Source organism: Thermobia domestica, chromosome 2 (genome assembly GCF_964235325.1).
Source record: "Thermobia domestica chromosome 2, izTheDome1.hap1.1, whole genome shotgun sequence".
In the NCBI taxonomy this organism is placed as follows: Eukaryota; Metazoa; Arthropoda; class Insecta; order Zygentoma; family Lepismatidae; genus Thermobia; species Thermobia domestica.
The window spans coordinates 206,043,007-206,061,801 of NC_137455.1; the positions used below are offsets into that span (position 1 = coordinate 206,043,007).

The 18,795-nt window shown below is 36.1% G+C and overlaps 1 protein-coding gene across 1 annotated transcript; it reads right to left on the minus strand.

The window, feature by feature from the left end:
* Positions 1 to 14,213: 14,213 nt before the first annotated feature.
* On the minus strand, positions 14,214 to 15,410 carry LOC145679307 (uncharacterized). Its single transcript, XM_081749894.1, has one exon. The coding sequence runs from the start codon at positions 15,408 to 15,410 to the stop codon at positions 14,214 to 14,216; it is 1,197 nt and encodes a 398-aa protein (XP_081606020.1).
* Between the last annotated feature and the right edge of the window lie 3,385 nt (positions 15,411 to 18,795).

The following is an 18,795-nucleotide window of genomic DNA, read 5'->3' on the forward strand; positions in this document are numbered from 1 at the left end:
GGTTATGCTGTGCATATGGTGGGATATGAAAGGTGTGGTGTACTATGAGCTGCTGCAACCGGGTGAAACTATGAATGGAGAACGTTATCGACGACAATTAATGCGTTTGAAGCAAGCTCTGGCCAGAACATGACCAGAATGGGAGAACAGACATGATAAACTTATTGTTCAACATGATAACGCTCGCCCACATGTCGCAAAACCGGTCAAAACCTATTTAGAAAATGTCGGATGGGAAGTTTTACCCCACCCGCCGTATTCACCAGACGTTGCTCCTTCGGACTACTACTTGTTCGATTGCATGAACAACGATTTGATTGGACAGCGGTTTACTTCTTCAGAAGATATCGAAACATGGGTCTCTGACTGGATCGCTTCCAAGGATGAGGACTTCTTTCGCCACGGAATCCGTACATTGCCTGACAGATGGGCGAAAGTGGTGGCTAGCGATGGACAATATTTTTCTTAAGGTATTTATGTATTTTGTGTTTGTACTACAGCTTCAATGTGTGCGTACCAACCGCACGAATTAATTCCTAGACCAAATATCTTTCACGTTTTGGCCGAAGTTTTGGCTGCTTATAACATTTTTTCGTATGTGATATATTTTGGATTAACTTCACAGGTCAATGTACTTGTGCTATAAATAATAACTAAAAGGCTTGAAAGAGTATTCAAATGTCTTTGAAATTTAGAAATAAATTACTCCTTATTTTGTGTAAACAAAGGTATATTTTTTCTAGGTCATATAACACTATTAGTTTTTAAGTGGAATACAAGTTATATACACCAAATGGAAGCTTGAGTTTTCTTCATTTACACCCAATTAACACCCACGGACTTATGTGCACTGGCAATGCCTTTAATCCTTTTGAACCCAGTTATCCAATTGGGGGTAATTGGGTCGAAATCACTTCACAAAACTAAAAGTGTTGCATCATCAAAACGAAAGATAACGGAAGCTTACTGTTACGACAGTAGGTGCAGAATAACCAGCGATATACAATCAGTTCTTAAAGACTAAAAAACTCTTACAACTTGTGAGGACAAAAAGGTTGGCAAAACATACCTACCAGTTCCCTCCTTCTACCCTAAGTGAAGAAACCTCTCCAAACGCGTGAAAAAAAATGAAATTAAATCTTTCAGTTTACGTCCCACATTTAAGCCGACTAGGCTAAAAGAGAGGGTGATGATGAGAAATTAATGCAATCGTGGAACGAATAAAATGGGAGGAAACGGAAAAACTCCGAGAAAACACACACATACTGTGTTGTCTACCAGTAAGTCCACTTGGCGCGAGCGGAGATCGAAACAGGAAGCTCACGCGTCAGAGGTGAAAGCTCTACCACTGAGCACATGGAAAGAAGATGAACTAATCGTAATATTAAAAATGAGAACGAAGGAAATTCAGAATCATACAGAACAATATTTCTGTTAAATGCTCTCGGAAATTAAAAAAAAATATACTGATAAATAGGATCAACAGATATAGGATAAACAACGAAAGATGGCAGTTGCAATTTGAATTCAGAAAAGGAATATCAGCCAATGACGCACTTCTTCGACGATAAACCAACATTCTTTAGCTCAATTTACTTAGAAAAAACGGAGAATAAGAAGTATTTTGCAGCTTTAGTCGAGGACATCTCTGAGCCATTCGATAACATATGGTGGTCATAACTTTTTAAAAGTTTAAGGAACCTAAGGATACTAGTGGGTCTCTTCGACATACTTAAATATTATGAGAAATATTATGGTGTGCAGAACTGATTCATGACTACTGTTGTTGAGACAATGGAAACTTTTTAATTATCCCTCAAACAGTTCTTTGTCTCTAGTGATTTTTATTTGTTTCTCCATTTTGTTCGTTCACCTGGAAAGGTGGTTTGTTCCGCAATTTTCAATTATAGAAAAGTTCTGAAGACATCAGTTCTTGACTGGCTGAAGTCTCTGGCGGTAGATTTCTTCACAGACACTCTAAGAAAGTTTGCGTCAAAAATGATTGGAACTTCATGTTAACTATGTAGACTAGTCATGCTGTGTACTGCTGGGACAAACAATCTTCCCTCTCACTAATCTCAACTTCAAACTATAGGATTAAGTCTCTTATCTCCTACGAAACACACAAGTTTCAATAAAAATCTGAGTATATTTAGTAAGTATTCACCAAAATATGTTGCATAAAGTTGAGAAAGATTCACGCTTTTTTATTGGCCCATTTTAACTGAAAGCAATTGAAACGATTTCAGACTATACTTGACAAAATTGTATTTCTAACTGAAGTAATCATATTTAGAAAAAATAAACCTTTTAGGGCCAGGGTGAAGTAAGTAATGATATTTCATTCAGTTCAACTGCAAGAGTGAAGAATACGTATAAATTTTATAAAACACATACATCATAGGGTGTTAAGTTTCAGGGGGCTTAGTTTCACTTTATAATTTTTGATTGATTGTATATGCAAATAGTGAAAATGATTAAAAAGTCGAAAAATATTCACTACATTCTTTGAAAATGTGGTATTATTACGAAAGATACCTTGGATCATACTATGAAATCTGAGGGTAAACCACACCCTACAGTATTAGGGAGATAAATTCATCGTCTATTCTTGAATGATTTTAGTCCCAAGTACAGGAGATTACGGAAGAGAATCAAAGAAAACAAGCATAATATTGACCAAACTCGAATAAGATTTATATAAGATATCCTGGAACTATGAAATATAAAGGGGAGTAATATCACTACATTATTCTTTCTTGATAACTGTTCCATGCAGAGTGAATACTTGTGAAGCTTTACAGAATATGTATGAATAATATTAAACTTAAGTCGAACAGTTGTAACGGTAATTATAGGGAAACTTATTATTTCCAATGCCGGGTAGTGAAATCTATACCACATTAGGAAGATAAATTCACCTCTCATTACTCACTCGTTATAATCCTAAGCACTGTAAATCACGAAACAAAGTGAAAGAAAATTGGTATTATATTCTGTCTAAACTTATTGAATTTCAGAACATTTATCGTGGAAATCTAATGGAGATTCGAGACTGAGCTTGGAGGGTAAATTCACTACTTTGTTTTCTACTAATTTTAACAACTTGTAGAGGTAATGGTCGAGAAGCATAAAATAAAATGAACGCCAAAATACTCCAAAATGGAACATTTTTCAACGAAAATTATAGTGGATAATATTTTAGAAATTGAGAATAGGTTGAGTTCACACTGTCATTCTTGGCAAATGTTAGCCCTAAGCTGCGGGGATATCCATAATGCCATAAAGAAAATATACTAAAAGTTTAGTTATAATCGTAATTTTATTACATCGTTTATGTTGAAAATTGTATTGCATTTTACTTGTGCAAACTGAGACCATGGAGGATTTTACGCCCTTTACCCCTTTATACATGGTGGATTGTATTCCCAAACGATAAGATTATTTCTGCGTGTGGCAGCAAAGCATTTCATCAAGATCAGATGAATTACATGAGGGTTATCATGTAACAGATGGGGTGCTAGACGGAGAGAAACACACATGCCAATTGAGTGGAATACTAGAAGCTTCCTTAACCCTTACTTTAAAACATAACCAAGATTTGGATTTGGATAGGATCAAAAATATTTTCTCAATCTACTTCCTTCTTGCAATTAGTAACCTTTATTTTGACATACGTCTTGAACTTCCAATTCATTAACGTAGTCGAGTTACACCTTAAAAATCCCGTAAACAATTTTACTTTAGACCTTGAAATATACAGTTGATCCTTAAAAAAGGTATATATCAGGAATCGAAGTTATCTTTTAAATCTATATTGCGAATTTGAGAAAATTGCAATAAGATTTTTTTCCTTGATCATTTTAAACAAAACTGTACATTTCCAAACATGTTAGTTTTCGATTTTCCCTTATAATACAGTTTGAATTTGACTAATTTCGGATTCAAACTACTTCTTTAAACATTCCTCAAATTGTGCATCAGATTGGAAATACGTTCAAGAAATAAATTAGTCACTTGGATAGGAAGATGTGTGAACAATTGGGTTTACTTGGGTTGAACTCTCTGATACACATTGTTCTTGGAAATACTTGATCCATTCTTCAGCACTTGCAAGTACACTTGAAAAGGTAATGGTTCACTTAGTTAAATTCATTTCCTCGTAGAGAAAATCCTCATTAATTTGAAGATCAAGATTATGTGCAAGTATATATTTACATTCAAGTAATAGGAGCACTTCAGAAGGGAATCTTCAAACTTAAAGTTATTTCTCTACTTAAGTCATTGGTTGTAATCATTCATCAATTTCCTCCCTTTTAAACTTACTTGCTTCTTGCCTCCCTAAAATCCTCAAACCGTGGTTAGTTTTGGAATAAAAGAACTCATCCTAATATGTATTCTTCAGGGACTTTTTAAAGAATCTGACATGATAAAATATGCCTCACAAACACTGACGTCTTACTTGTCTAAACTGTAGATAGTTTTGTGAAACAAGAACAGCACATGACGAAAAAACACAAATAGCACTCTGCAATTGTTAGTGGAAATTTAGAACTTGGCTATCTGCATGATATCCATAATCTTTCAAATTACGTTCTCGTATTTTTCTTCGCAAATTTCTAACAAATTTGCTAATTCTGGTCATTTAATAAATAGCCTATCTGCAATTTAAAAAAAAGCTTATCCATCTTACTATAATATGACGCCAATATTCATAATATTCTTGATGAAGAGTTTTGAGTCATGATTTTAGAGATTCCCCACTTACAGAACTGGCTAACATGTGTGATGTAGTTTCCGTATCAATGATTCAACATCATATGAAAGAAAGTGAAAGCAGTAATTGGTTGCATTGTGCACTATGATGTAATTACTACAATTTCTCTTAAGTATATTTGCATGAAATAGTGACAACTTCTGTAAAATGGAATATTTCTCCCATAGTTCGCAGAAGAATTATCTACTTTATACACTAGGTGAATAAAATACGAAATTTGCAAAGGAGTGACGGGATTCACTCCTCCGGGGCATTTCTCCAACTGTGTTGCAGGTATTTTGGAAATACTACTTTTATCTCCATTTATTCGAAGTTTCCCCAGAGAAAATCTTCAGTAAGCAACACTGCTCAAGAACTTTGATTTGAGGTAGAATGATAACATTCATCGAATTATTCATAAAATCTAAAAGTTAATCACTATCTTAATTTGACCTTTGAAAACAAACATATTACTCTGCAAAGACATTTCTGATACTCTTTATTAGATGCTTTGCTTGATGTGTAGAAAGGGTTACATTTCATTTTATTTACAATATATTCATTAAAGAACGGCCCAATTATATTCTCAACAATAATCTCTACCTTTGTTCTTTCTAGTTTAATTTTAGAACCTACATTAGAATCCGCTTAAAAATGTATCTACAGTAGCTTATTCCCGAAATAAGATGAATTATAACTGGGAAGATATTTGACAATGTGGAAAGTTTTATTGTCCTCAATGACATAAATATTCTTCTCCGAGCTTCCTCCTAGGACCATACGAGTATGGTTAGCGTACGATACTTTGACGCAGAAAATCCAGGTTCAATTTGTGATTGGAAACTCATGTAGTCCTTGTGGTACGTTAAGCCATAGGTTCAAGTCTTATATAGTCTCCCTTCTGAAAGAGACTCTCAAATTAAATTCAAATATTTTATCAGTTAAAGAATTTCTATTCATTACCAGTGTAATATTTATCTCCTTTATACATCTTTGTATTTCTTGCATTTAACGTGGACATAAACAGATTGCAAGACATCATATTTAATATTAAATACACTTAGTATACACAACTTTTTACATTGAAACGTCAGTGCCGAAGGTATTACAATATTGCAATTGCAAAATTAAACTTTTGATTGAGCTGGAGAAACGTCTGAAGTTATATATTTAAATAGTAGTTGTTTAATGACTTAAAGCCACACGAAATGGACTCAGGTTTCTTCTGTAGTCATCGAATCATTTGGATCGTTGCCTGTAGCAAGCCGTTCGGAACATTTACAGTGTTGTAACTAGTCTTTATTAAGCACCTAATTCTTTAGTCACTTTTGTCTTCACCGGTGATATGTAACACTCATCACTCCTCTCTGAAAACGTTTTGATAAAATAAAGTTCCCAGGTATACAAGGGGACAAACAGCTTTCAAACATTTCTTTTCAATGTAAATTCAATGCTGATTGGTAAAAACAAAAGCATGCAATGTACGAGAGTTGCCGAAACATGCATTCATAAATATTACATTTGTATGTTAAGCTTTAGTAATTTACAACTCTACGTTTTACTATTAATATTCTATTGTTTCTATATTTATTGATAGCATCAATTAAAAGTTAGTATACTGGCCATATATCTGGCTGGAAAGGAATTTGTACCTACCTTGACCTTATTCAGAATAACATTGTTTCCTATTCTGTAGCTAAAATAACGGACAGTTGATAAACTTACATACATTTGAAATTTCCACATCATCAAGTAATTATTTTAACGTCACAAATAAGATAGAAATACAAATGCTAAATGAAACAAACACTGCACATGCATTTCTGATCTTCATGAACGGAAGCTAAATCTGGGGTAAGATAGTTTGAGGATATTCAGATTCATCAAATGTCCAAACCTTTTAAACGTAAACTCGGCTTGTAGAAATACATATATCTGTGACACATACCGTTAAATTTTATCCAAATATTAATTCAGCATCCCAGATGAGAAAGAAAATGAAAGGGAAAAATGAAACAAACTCTGCACGTGCATTTCTGAGCTTCAGTGTTGCTGAGCACTTTGTCAATTTCTGGCTTTGAAATGTATATGCCAATCGAGTGAGAACTTCCGTAATGCGTGTTTGATCTGCTGTGAGAGCATAGAGCAACCTTTATATCGCTGGCGCCGAAGCTGGTTGAGGCAATTCTCCAATACATCATGCAACAGGCTAATGCAAACAGTACAGATGTTTTGTTAGTTAAATGATTGCGTGACATTCCGTTTCCCATCGATAAAAAGGAAGAAAACTATAAGCGATGTATATACAGAAGGCAGCCTGTCATCTTACTGCGTGTATGCCAAAGGATGTATATGTTTGCTTATGTGTTAGAAATCTGGAAGTTACTAATAAACAAACATTAATTTTTATTCTCCATTTTAAACACTAGATAGTTAATGTCCCTTGTACTGTTTGAAATATGTTTATTTAGTTGCTTTTCAACTTTTTACTAATATACAATATTTGAAATAAGAATTTATTTTGATGAGCTTAACTGTGGTCTTTTGGTACTTGCTCTTGTTTCCACTCAGAATTCAGTATACAAAAAAGTTACATTAGTTTATGTGTATAAATTTAATATGATTGTCAGACCTTTGTTACTTCTATTTCTAATGTGTTCAAATTGTCACTGTTTTTACGCTGAATACAAGAAGAAAGAGCATTTAAGTGAACATGTGTATACATGAAATATATATATATATATATATATATATATATATATATATATATATATATATATATATATATAAACTAGAATATTTTTTGAAAGATGGTCCGTAACATCTCTGGACACACAGACCTACGTTCTCCTAGAAAAAAATGTTAAAAATGATACGCTATGGTAAGAGGGGGATGTTATGAATAGAATGTCTCCACACAGTAAATGATCCATTCAGCAATACCTAACAGTACTCAACAGTACAGATCCTGTAAAATAGTATTACTATATTTCACAAATGTGTGCCCAGCACATATTTAACATTCTCGCATAGTGATCTGGAATAAATGGTAATCGGCATAAAATAATGCTTGTAACGATGTTACTGATTTTTCTCATACATAGTCTTTTATTTATGATGAACGCCTACGTTATCATGATATGGAGGCTATTGCAAAATATATTTTAGTAGAAATATAACTTCAAACTTTTTTGCACATCATGTGTACGGAGTTTGATTTTGAAACTCTTTGCATTTTACCGTTAGAAGTTAGACTCTTTTCAATGTAATACAATTGACATATAACGACATTCCGATTTGGAAAATTATGATTTAGAAAAGAAAGGTATGAGAAGGTCATATCATAAATTGTAACAAGTGTGCTACAGCTCCCACGAAAGTTGTAAAAGCACAATTGTACACTATATGGTCACAGGAAAGTCCTATTCAATTCTACTAACAAATGGCGTATGAGTACAGAAGCTAACAACAGGGGACAATCAGGCTTTACTATTATACCGATAAACACAAAAGTACTGAAGTATAAAAGAAAGTATGGTACCCTTCGGATAAAAAGAAAAAAAATACTAAAACAAACGCAATGCAGATAGACCACCAAAATGACACCTTTTTAGCACATAATAGAGTCCGAGACCCCTTTCTTTCTTCTCTCTTCCCTTTGTCTCACCAATACAAATATCAGCAAACAACATAAGCACAATTTTAATATCAAAATAATCATGTATTAGTATCGATAAAATGAGAGAAGAAAATTGAGACCAAACAAGATTCTTAACTTGAAACAGGCGAAATTTAAACACAATCAAAAATTAAAACAGATGGATATCTGTTAGACAGAGGTACAGAAGTGAGACAAAGAGAAAAGGGCAGAGAAGAAGAGAAAAGGGAACACATAAAGTGGTATGTTCAACAAAATTTGTTTACACTATAGGATCTCTCTAGGGTAGAAACGATAAAATAGAGAGAAATAGTATTCTGATTTAGGTTCAACGTCCCAAATTTTTTTTTATCTGCGCTCTTAAATCTCTATTTAAACTGGAAGAGGTAGATTGAGTTACTTTCTTCATATATATATATCTTGGATATCTTGTAATTCGATCCACTACTGATGTTTGTGGCGAACAACATCTTGCCTTTCTTAGGGTTCCACCGTTTCATCATATAGTTTCCATGCCTCCAATACTTCCCTGATCATTCACTCTCATTAATCATATGTGTGTTTTGGAGAATAATCGTCGGTCATAAAACTAAAATGGTAATTTCATTTCATTTGAATAAGTCATTTCAATGCCTCGTTCATGATTCTAGTTTCTACAAATAAGAGCATTAAGAATTTCATAATAACGTAGTATGGAATTTCACATAGAGTGATAAAAATTAATTCAGAACTTTAGAAATGTATAAAGGAATATGGATAATTCACTGAAAGATACATGTAAATTATTATTTTATTCATTATTTAATAACATATTCATTTGTGTTAAAATGATAAATATAATTTCAAATATCTTTTTTTGATACTACTCTTATTATTTCTTTATGAGAAGGAACACATAAAAATATAACATGCACAATTAATTATTGATATTTACTCTCTCGTGCTGCAAACCAGAGGTACAATTATCATCATCATTATCTCGCCCCTTAATTCTTACAACTCCTTTAGATCGTGTATTTGCTGATGTTACAAACGCAGGATAAATGTAACCCAACTTGTAGCACTGAGGCATACTTTTGCTGATGAGTTAATGTTGAACAAAAGAAGTCTCCTTTCTAAGATTAATATCAGTTTTTGGAGTGTATTGACAAATGAATACCATGACATAATAGTCATTGTGCGTGTATAATGTATTATTTGACTACATTCTGCATGTGAGAAAAATGAAAAATAAAATACTGACCATAAGAGAGCTAAAAATGGTTAAAATAAACTGGATATGTCGAACCTGGAACAATTGCAGAAAATATATTTGTAAATATTTATGTGCATATATTCCCACTCATTCTCGTAACTCCTCCCTTCTATATAGGAGAATATCTTGCTTACCACATTTAGTATGAATTGTAGTGCGGTGCCGTAGAAAATCAGCTCCCGGGGCAAAAGTATATGATGGCGTGTCCACGTAGATGTGGTTAAGGTCGACAGACCAGCCACGAAGCGCCACCATGGTTGGCGCCAAGCGTAAGAAAATTTTCAAAAATAAACCCTGCTTTCCCTTGATTTTGAGCACTTTTTTATTACTTTATTTCCTCACATTTTATATATGTGCACATGCATTTTCTGGCCTTGATCAAATTAATGTTAGATTGAAAAATACTGCTGTTGATCTCAAACATTCCAAGTAAATTGTAGTCTCTCGTTTTCTTTCCTTCTTTTCTTTTGCTTTTTAGCCTGAATTTTGCGCCCCGTTACCTGCGCCCCCTTGCTAAAGTCAAATCGCGTTAGGGATAGGGTGGGAAATAATCAAGTAGATTGTGTGAATAGCGTGTTGTTCGTAAGTTGGTCTTCTACTTCTTTATTTGTTCTTATTGCATGCTCCTAGATTAACTTGAGCATAGAAAATAGTTCACTGAATATTCTTTTGCTAACTAAGTTTCTTGAAACTTCAATTACGAAGCAATATTATGTGAATTGTAAAAGTAAAATTCTATATCAAAAGCAAAGTATTAAATATGTTCAATATTTTACTTTTACTCTGGCGTGCACGGAAGACCAGCATTCGATTTGAGATAGTAGGGGGGTAGAGTGGTTTAGATTTTACGTTGTTCTGTGGATTCGCATATCATATAAGCTCATTGCTGATAGGGATGCCAAACTCTAACCAACTATTATTCCTTGATAGCTACATAAAATCATTCCGCCTTGTTATACAATTTGAAATTGCAAAGTTATAACTTTTCTGAAAATGAACGAAGAAATGCTGACGCTGTTTCCAGTAATTACCATGTACGGTACCGATTTCCATTGGAGCAAAGGTGTTTAACTCGAATTACATCTCGAACACTGTTTTGCATGGCAGTTTATAGTAAATCCCTTCTGGTATAAAAATGATGCTGAAGAGGAACATTGAATTCCAATTATTTAAATAATCAATCAACCTAATACAGTCACAAATATGGCACAGTGCATTGTAGGAAGATAACATTAATATCTATATACGTAAGTTAGGATTGGGTAATGTCAGGTTCTGTAAATAGTATTGAGCCTTTGTAGATCAAAATTAGTGAGATATTGATTGTTAGTTCACAATACTATTATGAGCCCAGAAATTTGCCGCTTTGGTCTGCCAATTTTCAGAAACACCATAATCTCGTCGCTATAAAACTTTAGCAATTTTCGGTCAAGAAATTATGACAAACGGTTTCTGGGCTATCATTGAAACTAATTTAACACCTTTCGGTAATTCTTGCAGAAAGGGAAACAAATGATAATTTGTCGGTGCTAAGTTCTATATGATGGATGCATCATGAGCTCTCAATAAAATTCTCTAAATTTCCGAAGGTTCGTTAAAGATGTTTGTCATCTGGCGTCTCCAGGTTGATATGCGACATCTTTCCTCTTGATCAGTTCCAGCACTTTTTGAACTGCTAGATGCAGTTGGGCAAGTTACTGACAATACAGATCAGAGTCGTTCATTCTTTTCAGAAGCAGCAGCTCGTATATTCTTTTAATTTCACCAAACGCACAGCATAATCTTGCGAATCGGTATGGGCTGTGTCACAGACTTTAGATCTTCTCTTTACATCGACCACGACTTCATCGCACATTTTTACAGTGAGTTATACACTTTTCATCACTTGTAAACAACTGCTTCGGACATATCTGGAATTAGTTACGTTTCAGTAGAAATTCACAGATAGAATCTCGATCGAGGAAATAGTTTTGAGCAGATCACGTGGTAACGGAATGAGCTTCTTTTTGTACCCAGTTTTACCCAAATGGTTTAAAACTGTTTGATGATGGATGTTTTCATTGTTGACAATATAATTTCCTTCTTACATATCGGTCTTCCTCGACTTTTGTCACAATATCATCCATTTTTTTCTGTGGTTTGTTATCCTCTGCGAGAATGTTTTCTTGATATCGAGGTTGAATTTAATATTATTGCTATAAGAGGCCTGAGTCACATTTTAGAAAGTCCTGATAGTGACTTCATTTCAACAAATTACATGTAAGAGTGGCACATAATTCTTCCGGTAGTTTAAATATTTTTCAGCTGAGCATTCAGTGTTGACAGTGTTTTAAAACATATCAAAATCCAATTTAAATAATTGCGCATATAGCAAAAAAGCAGCAGCTTTGGAACGTATGATCCAGGAAAGAAGGGTTTAAAAGTTTCTTCGAAGGTTGAGTGAATTTCAGAAACTTTGAGAAATTCTAGTTTTAAACTTCTTGCTAAACTTTGAACTTCCTGAACTTTATATCTAAAGTTTGGTTATTTTGAGAAGAGGGTTACAATTAAATGCATCTTGAATTCACTGTATGAGAACAGACCTCGCACGTTATTACATTTGTCATGAAGGAGAGCTCCTAAGAATGTTGACGAGATCGTTCTATTTTTAAATTACTATGCAATAAAATATGTGTCTCCTAAAGTTTTCAAACTACATTCATTTGTAGATAACTGTTCAGGACGGAATAAACTTAGATAACTTGCAGGTTGTGTTGGTGATTCTAAAACTTTTAACAGGGTATTTCATTTCTTTCTACTGCAAGTATATTCCTTATGGTCATGTCCGGAACGTTTATAACAATATCTTCTCCGCAAGAAGACACGAATGAGTATATACATTTCTCTAGCTGTGATAAATAATTGTCAACGCCTAACAAACCTATCCCCCCCCCAAAAAAAAAATAGACTCGTAGATAAACTAGGATTACTGGGAATATTGGGTTTCAGAGTGTGATGACCTCTAAATCATTAAAGAAGCGTGGAGTATCTAGAAACCGCTACATTCGTTAGAGGTAACATGTAAGTATTTCAGATTTAGAAGTGGCATTATTTATAGTATATTTAAATTTGTGTACGCCGACCAAACAATAGTTTATTGTTTTGCGCATTTAATTAAACAGATAATGAGTTACTGAAAACAATAACAATTTATTTTGTATCTGTAAATGTGGACTGTATAAATTTGTATAGTTGCTGGAATTAATAAGTATTAGAATGAAGCAAATACTACACACAAACACTGAAGATCCCGCACACGAGGCTTTTGCAGGAAAGCACAACACAACACTGACAAAAGATGCGGGAGGCGGCCTAACGGTATTTTGAAAAGAAAGACAAGAGACCGCCAGAGTAAGATACTACAAATAGAAACCATATTGACCTGCAGAGACATCTCTACAGCAAAACTGACACTACATAAAACATATATTTTGTTCCAAGTTTTGGAAATGCTCACAATAGGCTCAAACACTGAAAAAACATAAGCCTTCTTTTTCTTATTAATTTTATGAAACAAACAGAGGGCAGAATGGCCCGAACATAGCCCCCACCTTGAAACGCTCCAGTTTCAAATAACACACATACACAGTGAATGATCGAGATTCACACAAGAAATACACTATAAACGAAATAATAATAATAATGCGTAATAATTCTTTAAAAAAACACACACAAACAAACAAACACAAGACAAATATTCATATCCAATGATAAGACTTGCTTGATGAGCGAGGTTGTAGCGTTTTGCATGACTTCACTTTACTTTGAAGGGTTGAAAGGCAATGCAACCAGCTTCGCAATGGGGTGCTTCAACTCCCCGAAGGCAGTCTTTACAGTAACTGCTCGCACTAAGCCATCATTTCCTGGAAATATGCACTGAACACGCCCTAATCTCCATTGCTGGGGAGGCAGATGGGATTCCTTCAAAATAACCATGTCACCAATCTTGATTTCGGTGTGGAATTATTTTTTCTGTACCTCCTTTACCAAACACAAAAGGCTCCCGTCCATTTCTTCCGATGTAAGTGCCCCCTGGCGTTTCTGCACCAGATTCCTGCAGTTGTAAGCAAACGTGTGACACCAACCCACTACATGCTTCAAACTCACTAGAGACGAGTAACGGTCCAAAATGTTATTTTCATACTGCACACACATAACTGTGACAGATTTTTTCTTTTCTCTCACATCTGTAGCTAAGTCAGCGGGAAGACATGGAAGCTCTGGGAACACTGCTTCGCGCAACCACTCTGGACCGCACCACCAAAGGGGATGCTCTAAGGGCTCGCTGAGCTTTACCCTCCTTGATGCACAATCAGCTGCGTTATCTTCACTCTTGGTATGTGACCATTGTGACGAAGGCAAAATTCCTTGTATTTTCGCTACCCGATTTGAAACGAAAGTTTTCCACTTGTCAGGTGACTGAGCTAACCAGGCCAACACAACAGTGGAGTCAGTGAAAGCCCTTGTATCCTGGACGTTTACACTGATGGCACTTGCAACTGTTTTTAACAATTTGGCCAGCAACAATGCGGCGCACAGTTCCAATCGGGGTAGGGAAACAGTTTTGATGGGAGCAACTTTGGTTTTGCAGCGATGAGTCTCACGTCGACATAACCGTTAAGACGTTCTCCTCGTAAATAGGCGACTGCAGAATAGGCCCGCTCAGTAGCATCAGAGAAGCCTATTAATTGACAGCTGACGGCGTCAAAGGGCACAATGCATCGTTCGACTTTCACTTCACGGAGCACAAAAAACTCATCGCAGTACTCTCGCCAAGCTGCACTTGTTTCAAAGGGGAGGGGGTCGTCCCAACCGAGGCTTTCCTTCCACAATGATTGTAACATCATCTTGGCCCTGATGGTTACTGGGGAGAGAAGGCCAAGGGGATCGAAAATCTTGGCAATCTCTGACAACACTTTTCGTTTTGTCCACACTTCTGGGGGAGAGCGAGGCACTACGTTGAACCCAAACTCGTCGCTAACAGGTGACCACTGTACTCCGAGGGTCTTGATGTTGTTATCGGTGTCAAAGTTGAATTGTAGGTCAATTTCACGCATATGGGGAGGAACAGCCTGGAGCACTTCCGGTTCGCTAGATAGCCACTTTCGAAGTTCGAAGCCTCCTTCTCGTAAAAGTTGAATCAGCTGTTGTTGTACATCAATTGCTTCGCTCACACTAGCTGCACCTCCGAGGAAGTCATCCATGAAAAAATCTCTTCTCACCGCCTTCGCTGCTAAAGGGTACTTCTCCCCTTCTTCTTCAACTACCTGGAGCAAGCATCTGGTTGCCAAGAAGCTAGCAGACGCAGTACCGTACGTCACTGTTAACAAACGGTAGTCTTCGATTGGAGCACTTGGAGAATCTCTCCACACAATTCTTTGGAAGTCGACGTCGTCCTTGTGCACTAACACTGCCCGGTACATTTTTGCAATATCCGCACATAAGGGAACACGATGCTCACGAAAACGAACAAGAATCGGGAAAATATCGTCCTGCAATTTTGGCCCCACCATGAGCTTCTGATTCAGAGATACACCCGAAGTTGTTCTTGCACTCCCATCGAAGACCACTCGCACCTTCGTAGTGGAGCTAGTGGGCTTCAAAACAGCATGATGTGGTAGGTAACAACTAGTTTCAACTGGAACGTTTCTCTCGCTTGGGGGAATGAGTTCCATATGCCCTAACTGAATATATTCTCTCATGAAGTCGCGATATTGTTGCTGAAGGGAGGGTTGTTTGGCTAACTTTCGTTCGGTATTTAATAGTCTCTTCACTGCAATTTCTCGTGATCTGCCTAATGGGGCTGTGTTACCCCTGAAGGGTAGTCTCACCACATAACTTCCGTGCTCGTCACGGAGGGTGTGTAGCTCCGAAGTGTTCTTCACAGCTCCTTTCTTCTTTGGACAGGTGTGTAACGTTCCTCTTTGAGCGTTACATTTTCTCAAAGAGATTATTTGTGGAAATGTTTAATCAGCTCTTAGTTAATGTTATTTCTTTTATATTTCTCAATTCTCGACTCTCATGAAGGATTCAAGATGGTCGACAATTGGGCCAGTGTGCGTAGCTATAGTGTGCTACTTTTCTTTGTATGTCTATGGTTTTGCGTTGAGCGGCCTTTGAGAATAGCTCTGACTGTTTAAAAATAATTTGAATTTTGTGTTTCGTTTAAACAGAGAGATTAATTATAAACGTAAGTATATAAATGTTTACATAGATAATTTTTATTTCCACTCAGTCATATATACATTATTATTAAAGTTGTCGTTTCCATACTATGCTCTGATGCGCAGTATGGAATGACCAATCAGGAGCGAGCAGGCTGTGGAGCGTGCCCCTCCCCTTTTGGCTTAGCTTCTTTGTAATGAACATGGCGGAGGTGTAGTGAGAAGCATAATTTGTCCATGTCTTTGGACATAAAATTTCCTACGAATTATGCAGTAAACGATTGTCCTTTTTATTATCAATGCCCTCTTAAGCATCGCTGTGGTCAAACAGTATGTTGGAGGAATGAATATGCGGTGAATTAAAGGGGATTCATCTAAAACTTGCTCAGCGTGTGTGTGTCTGACGTATTACTGGGATTGGCGCAATACTCGTTAATCACTGTCGTAATGAGAGTTGAAGTCTAGTGATCCTTTCAAGTCTGTTTTAGAACTACATTCAATTGGGTGTAGCCTCGACTTTCAACGTAGTGACTTGGTGTCATCAGATTTCTTAATAAGGGACTCCGTCCCGTGTTACTGGTTTTTGGTCATATCTGCTTCTGTGGAATCTAAACGTTCCCGCACTGCCAATGGATAAACGGTCCTCCTCCAATTTTGTTGAAGTTTCTTGAGTGATTCGTCGCCTATTCACTCATCAACAGTGTTGTGGCAGCTTTGTAGCGAACTTCTGTCTACCTGGTGAAAGTAGTGGTGGAATGTGCTTACTTAGCATAAACTAAGGAGATGTCACCCTTTGGTCAACCTGTGCCGAAGTTATGGTTATGATTGCTGTATGGTGAGATGTTGGAGAAGTCGTCAGGACCGGTTGTCACCCTGGGACATCGCTTCACAATGTTTCGGCAGTGTTCCTACTCGTGAAGTGAGAGTAAGGTTTGATGAGCTTTGGTAACTGTTCCCCAGGTAATTATGTCTATTATTCTTTATTCCGTCTCGTGAAGAAACTGACATCGTCCAAGAAGTTGTGAAAGAAATTTGTCCACCGTTTATAATCCGTCTAAATCGTTTTCGATCACAATATCTAATGTCAAATTAATATCTTTATGTGTGCATTCTACTGATACAGATCGTTTATAAGTAAACAACAATATACATTCAATAATTCTTGGTTTTCAGTGTATTCATATATTATCTGCGTCAATTCACAATGTCTATAATATTGTCTAAAATGAGTCTCGTCAGTAACATGTCTGAGTAAACAAAAGTGAGTCTCTATCCAGTAAGTCGAATCATACGCCGACGGGGTAGTCTGATATCAACACCGTTTCTTCCTTGCTTTGAATAAATCATTTCCTAGAGTTGTTTAGATGTATAACGTATTACTCGCTACCATCTAGCTCATGTTCGTCTAGTAGCGGGCATTCCGTATTGTTTATTCTCAGGTACTTCACTTGATAAAGTAAAGATTGATTAGCGATGGCTAGTTTATGTCTGTCCAGTAGCGGGTATTCCATATTGTCTATTAATATCCATACATATATATATGTAGTTCATAATCCAAGTATTAAGTCGCCACACCACAAAATTTGTGTTAAATCCTCGAGTTGTCTTCATGTCATGTTTTAGCTATAATGTTGCTCACTAGTTCAGTGAGGCGCGCTAAGACGGTGGGTGTACGATACCGCTCGTACTGCAATGCGAAAGTGTCAGGAGTTGAGTCTAATTTCACTGGCTGGTCTTGTATTCCCCGTAATGTTCTACAGTGTGTATTGTTATTACTGCCGCTGTTAATTGTAAATTATGTTGAGGGAAATGTCCTCTTAACAGTTGGATGCGGACAAAGTGGAGATGTTATGTACTTAAAGGGGGAAGGTCAATCGACACAGCCGTAGGTCTACTCTCTCTCTGCAATAAGATATTTACGAACAGTAATGTAATTGGTAAATTTCCTTTTTTTTTTCCTTTGGTCAGGTAGCCTACTGAGGATTTTGTGCTAATGTTTAGTTAAATGGTAAACAACTCTTTCATTGTTATTACAATATTGTTTAACCCCTACTGTTACTCATCTTTGAGTTGTGTTGGCATTAAAGGTTTGAGAATTTTAAACGGAATGCATATATTTTTTTTATTTGAATCTAGCTATCCATGATCATAAATGTTAATGAGAGTCTAGTATTATACATTATTACAAGGAAAGTTAAATAAACAGAGTTGCAAGATATATGGTGTTGTCCTGAATGATTTTTTTTCTTTTTATCTCTTCTTCCTCAACATCGACGATGCCATTAGTGTACAAGAATCTGGAGTTAAGTAGCGTTGTGTTTACTGGTCTATAATTACAGCGTAAAGAAAGGAAGAATATCGGTTACCCAAATTTTTTTCCCTTTCTTTCCTTTCCTTTTCCCTTAACGTCGGCTACGGATACGTCTTAAGATAAATAGTTTCTTTTTTTCTTCTTTCTTTTCCAAGTTGGCTTCCCGTAGCCTAGGATGTTTCGTCTCAAGTTGGCTACCCAGCCATAGAATCGAACTAGTGCAAATTGTATCGCTTCAAGTTTGGCGTACACAGCCAGAATTCTAATTATTCTAAATTGTCTCGCCTCAAGTTTGGCTCTTACAGCCAGGATTTAAATTACTGTAAAATGTTACGCGTCAAGTTTGGCGTACCCAGCTGTAGGATTATTTTATTATCTATAAATGTTACACTATTTGGTTGTTGTCATGTTATGCGGGAAGAAACGAGTGATACGGACTGTCGCGTTAGTGTTGATGAGATATGCTGGATAGAGCTCACATATGTCTATGTTTATTAAGAGTTATGTAAGTAAGTAGGATGTCGGCTGAGTCGAGGAATCTTCCTCCTAATGGAGATGATATTATTTGCGTTTGTTGTAGCGAGCCTCTTGCTGCCGCGGAACAAATTGACT